Here is an 8070-nt window from a genome sequence, read left to right as displayed (position 1 = left end):
AAAGCTACAGGCGAATCTTAGCCATGAGAAAGGTTGTGCAGCAAAAGATCAGTGTCCAGCTACTACATCTCAGCATAGTGCAAGTGAAAGGAGTCGAACTGTAACCCGCAAGATAGTGTGGCTGACAAAAAATATTTTTTTTTTTTTTTTTTTTTAATTAACTTGTTCCACCGTGACCCCATTCACTTGCCCAATGCTACAATGTAGCAGTAACAAACAGTGATCTTTAATCGCTCAACCCAAGTCACGCCCAAAATCACTGTCTGGCCTTAACAGACAAATCTGTCAACCGTTCATTTTAGATTGTCCTAGTCAATAAAAAAAGAATAACATTTATAAATAACAGGTCTGCGACTAAAAAGCTGTTTGATTATTTTCACCTAATTTCCATGTATTTTGGTGTGCTGAAAATGAAAAAAAAAAAAATTGAAAAAAAATCCTGGACGTCAGGATTTGCCACAAAATGCAAAATTCTCTTCAAATTTAGTAAATTTTTCATTTTTAGTTTTAGGTTTTTGACAGTCAAAATTACTATTAATTCACATCAATGCATTGAAGATATATATATTGCCAAAATAATATAACTTTCAAAATAAAAGAACTTTCAGAGTGAGCTAATGAAACCAGCATCAACATTTTGCAAGCTGAATGAGCAGGTTCTGACATGCTGGGGACTTGTTCGCACTTTTTAATCTCAGTTCGTGTTAGGCTACTTTCACACTTGCGTTCAGCGGAGTCCGTCACTATGGAGAATAGCGCAGTCCGTTAACGCACTGCGCTATTCTCCATAGACTTGTATGGACGACGCACTGTAACGCAAGTGTCAGCGTTGCATCCGCTGGACGACGCAGCATCGTTATTTTGACGCTGTGCTGGGCGGAACGCAGCATGTAACGTTTTTTGGGCAGCGCAATCCGTTGGATTTCACTGCGCATGCTCTCTCTGGCTCCCTGCACCCGTAACCAAGGTAACTATCGGGTAACCAAGCAAAGTGCTTTGCCGATATTTACCCTCGCTACGTGTGCAGGGAGCCCGACACTTCCCCGCTTGGCTCAGCCCCCTCCCACACTCCACTCCGCATGTATGTGTATATACACACACACACACGCACGCGCACTCACCTGTCCTCAGCGCCATGGCCCGCTCGGCTCCACCCACTCCTCACTCCGCCCCCCGCACACATTCTCGGCGGCCGAACGATCAGCTGAGCGCCCGGCCGCCGGCATGTGAGAGCGCTCAGCTGATCGACCTGCAGCCGGCTATTGAGAGCGATCAGCTGATCGTTCACAATAGTCTGCTGCCGGTAAAACTGTAAACAAAAAAAAAAAAAAAAAAAGCTTTCCGTTGTTTTGTACGATCCGTAGCATCCGTTGTGCCATTATATGCAACGCATCCGTCACACAACGCAATGCTACGGAAGCCGTCCAACGCAAGTGTGAAAGTAGCCTTAGCTCTTCATATTCAACCATGTTTCCCAAAATTAGCATTATGGCTCAGCGGAAGTGTGTTAATTCGCCTGACAGTTTGTTACATTTGTGGTGAATATACAGTGTTGAAGCAACAGCTGAATATTACAGACTTTGTGAAAAAAGTATACTTTGCATATTTTGGCCTAAAGCTTGGGCGCCTCATAGAGTGTGCAAACGGTGTGTTGAGGACCTCCAAAATTGGTTCAAGGGTAAGAAAAAGCTTTCAGTTATGGGATTCCTATGGTATGGCGAGAGCAAAAGAACCATAGTGACGATTTTTACTTGTGTTCATGCGATGTGAAAGGGTATAATTCAAAATGGAAGCATTCCATTTCATACCCGAATATTCACTCAGCAATTCGTCCCATCCCCCATAGCACAGATATACCAGTACCCAAAGCCCCTGCTACCTTGGAATAGATAACTATGTCCGATGAAGGTGAAGTCATACCTGAACCAGATGACTCAAGTTCTGACTTTGAAAATGATACAAGACCAAAATTGTTTTCCCAGGAGGAGATGAATGATTTGGTAAGAGACTTAAATCTTCCCAAAGATGCCGCTGAGTTACTCGGCTCAAGGCTCAAAAGCAAGAATTTATTGTTGCCAGGAGTGTCTTTTTCATGGTTCAGACATCGTGAAGATGAGTTCGTTCCTTACTTTGCCCAGGAAGATAAGTTGGTTTATTGCATCGATGTCGAAGGTATGATGGGTCAATTCAAAATCCAATATGATTCAGCGCAATGGCGTCTTTTTATAGATTCTTCAAAAAGAAGTCTCAAAGCAGTTTTACTCCATAACGGCGTTTTTTATGCTTCCATCCCTGTAGGTCATTCCGTACACCTCAAGGAAACCTACGAGAACTTGGAATTGGTTCTTGGTAAACTTAAATATGAAGACCACGGTTGGCAAGTGTGTGGGGATTTGAAAGTCTTGTGCATACTGCTCAGGAAACAAGCAGGGTATACCAAATACCCTTGTTTTCTGTGTCTATGGGATAGTCGAGACCGACAAACTCACTGGACTAAGAAGAATTGGCAGCAGAGGGTGCTCACAGTTGGTGAAAAAAATGTCCTCTGAGAAACTTTGGTTCCTCCCCATAAAGTTCATTTACCACCTCTCCACATCAAATTGGGATTGATGAAGCAATTCGTAAAATCACTTCCAAAAGATGGAGAATGCTTCAAATACTTGGTCGCCAAGTTTCCAGGCCTCTTGGAGGCAACATTGAAGGAAGGTGTGTTCGTCGGACCAGACATTAGAAGGCTTATAGCTGATCAAGAGTTTATCAATACCATGACGCATCCTCAAAAAGAAGAGTGGATTGCATTTAAAGAGGTCATAGAGAAATTTTTAGGTAATAACAAAGACCCTGACTACAAACAAATCATCGGACGAATGCTGAAAGCATTTCAAGCTTTAGGTTGCCTGATGAGTTTGAAAGTGCACTTCCTCCATTCCCACCTTGACAACTTTCCTGAAAATTTGGGAGCTGTGAGTGAAGAACAAGGTGAACGATTCCACCAGGACATTAAAGAGATGGAAAGAAGATACCAGGGAAGATGGAGCATTACAATGATGGCAGATTACTGTTGGACGCTTCAGAGAGACATTACAGATGCTACTCACAAGCGTAAATGTACCAAGAGAAGCCTCACAGGGAAGAAGAATCAATTTTAGTGTGTGTTAGTGAGCTCATTGCAGTAAGAAAAAATTATTTTCATGAAACATTTGTAATAAAAAATTAATTTTGAGGCTATTTTCATTTATTTTGAGGTATTGTCTTATTTAACATAGTTACTTAAATTGTCAGAAAACGTGATGTCCTATGACAAAACGGAGGTCATTTTCGGATTCAGCGCACTCAAAAACAAAGATTACGTAGAATAACCAAAACAGCTCTCGGAAAAAAAATTTTTGCAGACCGTTCAATCATAATAAATTGACTATAGATAAATGTCATGGTGGTAAAATAAATCACTGCCCCACATCTTGGGAGGAGGCGTTCTCACCTGTATCTCTGGAAGTCTCCATGACGCATGCCATGCTGCTGCTGGGATTCCTTAATAATTTGTAGAACTGTAGGCAGAGTTAAGGGAATACATATAAAGGAAAACCTCCAACCGTATACAACTACCATACTAGAGCTTAGATCTTACTCCATGTATAGTATTACCGCTTTTATGATCACCACATCACATGCACCTTTGCTTAAAGTATTAGAAAATGAATATTATACTATATATTCCATTAATGTATTATATATTATTGTCTTCTATAAGAAGAAGTGATCCCAAGTGTTGCTTGGAGTAGAAATTCTGCAGACCTGCTCTTAATTCCCAGCTGTGTTCTCAATGATAAAAGACCCTTGTTAAAGTGCAGGCATATGGTATACCCAATGTTGTTTTGTGGGCAAGAATTGTGCCTAAAAAACTACATATAGATTTATCCACACATCTGTATACTTTGTACTTCCAATTAAGCAGAGATGAAACATGAAAACGCCCATACATCGCCCGCGCTTGTTCCATAACTGAAAACGGCATTTTGTGATGAATTGAGCGATTCCAATGCCTCACAACACGGCACGTCTATGTGTACAAACACCATAGTATCAGCAGTCACATACCTTAATTAGATGGGGATGTAATTAAAGCCCTAATGCCACTCACGACAGGTTTCAATTAGTAAAAACGTTTAAGTCTAATATACAAATTGTGAAGTATCCTATGTATTGCACTGTTCCTCAATTACTCCTCCTGGAAATCTAGGGATAAACGGACAACTGGTTATTACTGTTCCATTTTCTAAAGGGGTGTCCCTGAGTTAGCCACTGGAGTGTCAGCCTGTAGTCACACATCCCCAACTGTCAATATATTCATAAGAATTCAGTTCAGATTTACAAGACTCTGTCCTGGCTTCCACATGGCAGTCTATGGCTGCCGGACTAGGGCACAGTAAACTTCCTTTTCCAGGGCTCAAAATCCAGCATCACAAGCATCTCTTCTGATGCCAAGCATTTGAGTGCCAGCTAAGTTTGCAGTGCCTTGGTCCAGCTGACAATAATAATGCGGAGACCTGAGAGGGGATCTGTAAATTTGTGTATTTTTATATAAGGTCTTAGTGCATACTGCAGTTGTGCACCTAGTTTAAAGTCTATATCAGGAGTTTTTCCTTCCCAAAATAAGCTTTAAATGCTCCAATAACCCAGATTCATTAGGAGGCCAAACGTATGTTACTCCACCTATATCTTGTTGGTGCACGTCAGCATACTGTTCATTTAAAATTATGGGAAAAGCAGACTGCATTCATTTACAGACAGCCACAGTAAAAAAATAAAAATAAACTTGGCATGTGGTTATTTTTTTGCAATGGGTCCCTAAGGTGGCCAAATGCCTAAGCCTCCATCCTGACTGTGGACAGTCCCAGGCTCTATACCTCCTAAGTAGAGATAGGAGGCTCGATTTGCAGGACTCCAGACCATCGGCCAGGTCGGTAATCTGGGATCGCTGGACGGGCGCCCTGCTAATCTTCTTGCTTCCATGCCTTTCCTTTTGATTAGCTGGTGTAGCTCAGAGATTCACAGCGCTCACAGATTACTCCATCTCTAAGAATCAATTCTCCCATCTCGACTCAAGCACGTGTCAAACAGTGGCCATAGACCAAGTGTGTCCTTAGCCTTACAAAAGGAATGGCAAAGGCAGAATTCTAACAAACTGCTCAGAATGTCAATACAATACTTCACATAAACAGTCACATTAGGAGAGCTGACCAGTTCTCATTAGATATCATTTGCAGGTCCTCAGTGTGATGTGCCAAACAGAAAAAATATTACATATATTTAAAAATCCCACTTATTATATTTGTATTCACCAGCATGTCTGAGCTGACAGGAGTATTAAAGCCCTACTCCTGCATTTTGTGTTTTAGTCCCCTCTACAGTGGTGCTCTACAAGGAATCTGTCACCAGGGTTTTGCCACCGCATCTGAGAGCAGTATAACGTAGAGTCAGAGACCCTGATTCTAGTGATGTGTCACTTACTGGCCTGCTTAGTGTAGTTTTGATAAAATCACTGATTAATAAGCAGTAGATCATTACAGAACTACTTGCCCGGCTGTCAGGTAGTCCAGCATGTTCATGAGCTCTCATATAACTGCTAGATCTGCAGCAGAGAATACACTGATTTGATCAAAATGACAGCAAACAGCTCAGTAAGGGACACATTGATGGAATCAGGGTCTCTGTCTCTATGTTATGCTGCTCTCAGATGGGGGAGCAAAAACCTGGTGACAGATTTCCCATTAAAAAGGAATCCTCCCATTATTATACTCACCTGCCGTGGTCGCCATCCTTTTGCAGTGCTACTCCGATCCCGAAACGCCGTCTTGTACACGTTACTTCTGACTGTCTGGAAGTCAGAAGTTACATCGCAAGGTCTCAAATATATATATATCTATCATATACATACACACACTTAATAAAGAACACTTTAAACCCAGGAGAATATCAGAGCAGATGTTACAGCTGTGTGCAGGGTGATGACCTCTGACCGGCAGGACTGACTTCACTCACGGCCACATATATATCTACAGGTAATACCAGGAACTCGGGGGTCCAGCTGTGCCATGGCCGGACAGCCGGCCTCAGCCAGGACCCCGGCGCAGGATACGGACCCATTGCTGCAGTGACACGTCAGCCCTCCGCTCCGCCGCCCTCCCCCAGCCCCGGTCAGTCCCGGTGTCAGGATACTCTCCAGTCCCAGCGTGTCCCCTAGCGCCGCCGTCTTCCCTCCAGTCACCGGCCGCTCGTTCTCCTTATTCTCCTCCATCGTTGCTCCCGTATTACCGCTCCAACGCCGTCTTTCTACAGTGAGGGAGTCCCAAACCAGAGAGAGCAGACGGGATGCAGTACGCAATGCATGCCGGTATACGAGAGCGAGGGTTGCTGGGAGTTCGGAGGACTGGAGGTAGTAGTCACTAGTCAGCAGAGTCGGCTCCGCCGTTCAGAGTGCAGAAGTGCAGCCTGAGCCTACTGTTCAACTGTCTGGGAAAGATGACAGTACTTTATTACAGATACATTCCTAATAAAGAGATGTTTGTACCTGGGAATGTTGGTTGACAAAATAAATAGCAATTATTTATTGTACTTTTCTCTCACCATTATATTCCAGGTGCTTTATAAATGGGACATACAAACTCCAGTACAGTGCTAACCACTGAGCCACTGTACAGTGCTAACCACCAATCTATTGTGCAGTTCTAACCACTGAGCCACCATACAGTGCTAACCACCGAGCCACAGAGATAACAGCTGAGCCATCATAGCCACCATACAGTGCTAACCACTGAGCCACTGTACAGTGCTAACCACCGAGCCATCATACATTGCTAACCACCGAGCCACCGTACAGTGCCTACCACCAAGCCACCATATAGTGCTAACCACCGAGCCACCATGTAGTGCTAACCACTGAGCCACAATGCAGCCGAACTATATGGATCAAAATGGAGTTGGGGTGAATTCATATGACCTGGTCCATCAATTACATCAGTAATTTGATCAAGAAATAACATCTGGAACTCCATTCTGAGTCTGAACTGGGTGCAAAAACCTAAAAAAATTTACACTATATGGAGAGAAGGTATGCACACCAATTCAATAGCTAAATTTCTCTTTATTAATTTGTTCATGGCAGTAATGCAGATTCCATTTTTCATATTTTTATTCTTACATATAGCTATTGGATTTTTCATGTCAGTATTCACACAGCAGTTTCTGCTATTTCATGTATTCCCCTTACATAGTCACTGGTGTGCATACCTTCTCTCCATATAGTGTAGATTTTTTTAGTTTTTTGCACCCAGTTCAGACTCAGAATGGTGTTCCAGACGTTATTTCTTGATTGATTTGTAGTTTTTCGTTTGTGAACCCGGCCCCACTACACCTATTGTCAGTCCACATTATACGCATATATAGCCTGGGTCTCAGCTTCCCATACACGGTAAGTTTTTTAACTGCATGAGAGGACACACAAGCTAGGGACCCCAACGTAGAGAAATACTTTGGCGTAGTGTTGGGGCTCTATTGCATTGATCAATTCAATAGCTAAATTTCTCTTTGTTCATGGCAGTAATGCAGATTCCACTTTTCATACTTTCACTCTTACATATAGCTATTGGATTTTTCATGTCAGTATTCACACAGCAGTTTCTGCTTTTCATATATTCCCCTTACATAGTCACTGGTGTGCATACCTTCTCTCCATACATCAGTAATTTGATGCCGCTGGACGAGAAAGCTGAGAACTACCTATTACTTCCCAGCATCTGCAGCTCTTCTTTACATTAGCCAGCCTGGCAATACATCACATGTACAGTAGAGACCAAAAGTTTGGACACACCTTCTCATTCAAAGAGTTTTCCTTATTTTCATGACTCTGAAAATTGTAGATTCACATTGAAGGCATCAAAACTATGAATTAACACATGTGGAATGAAATACCTAACAAAAAAGTGTGAAACAACTGAAAATATGTCTTATATTCTAGGTTCTTCAAAGTAGCCACCTTTTGCTTTGATTACTGCTTTGCACACTCTTGGC

The 8070-nt window shown here is 42.5% G+C and overlaps 1 protein-coding gene across 1 annotated transcript in view; it reads right to left on the bottom strand.

The window, feature by feature from the left end:
• SRP68 (signal recognition particle 68) overlaps positions 1-6380 on the bottom strand; it is a 124826-nt gene extending 118446 nt beyond the window's left edge. Inside the window, exons 1-2 of the mRNA XM_075347478.1 lie at positions 6220-6380; positions 3482-3548 (exon numbers count right to left, since the gene is read on the bottom strand). Coding sequence (XP_075203593.1) covers positions 3482-3548; positions 6220-6298 — 146 coding nt within the window. The 5' untranslated portion in view covers positions 6299-6380. The remainder of the gene's footprint in view (positions 1-3481; positions 3549-6219) is intronic.
• Positions 6381-8070: the final 1690 nt, after the last annotated feature.

The sequence above is a fragment of the Anomaloglossus baeobatrachus genome, chromosome 5 (assembly GCF_048569485.1).
Source record: "Anomaloglossus baeobatrachus isolate aAnoBae1 chromosome 5, aAnoBae1.hap1, whole genome shotgun sequence".
In the NCBI taxonomy this organism is placed as follows: Eukaryota; Metazoa; Chordata; class Amphibia; order Anura; family Aromobatidae; genus Anomaloglossus; species Anomaloglossus baeobatrachus.
This window is presented reverse-complemented; position numbering and strand designations above follow the sequence as displayed.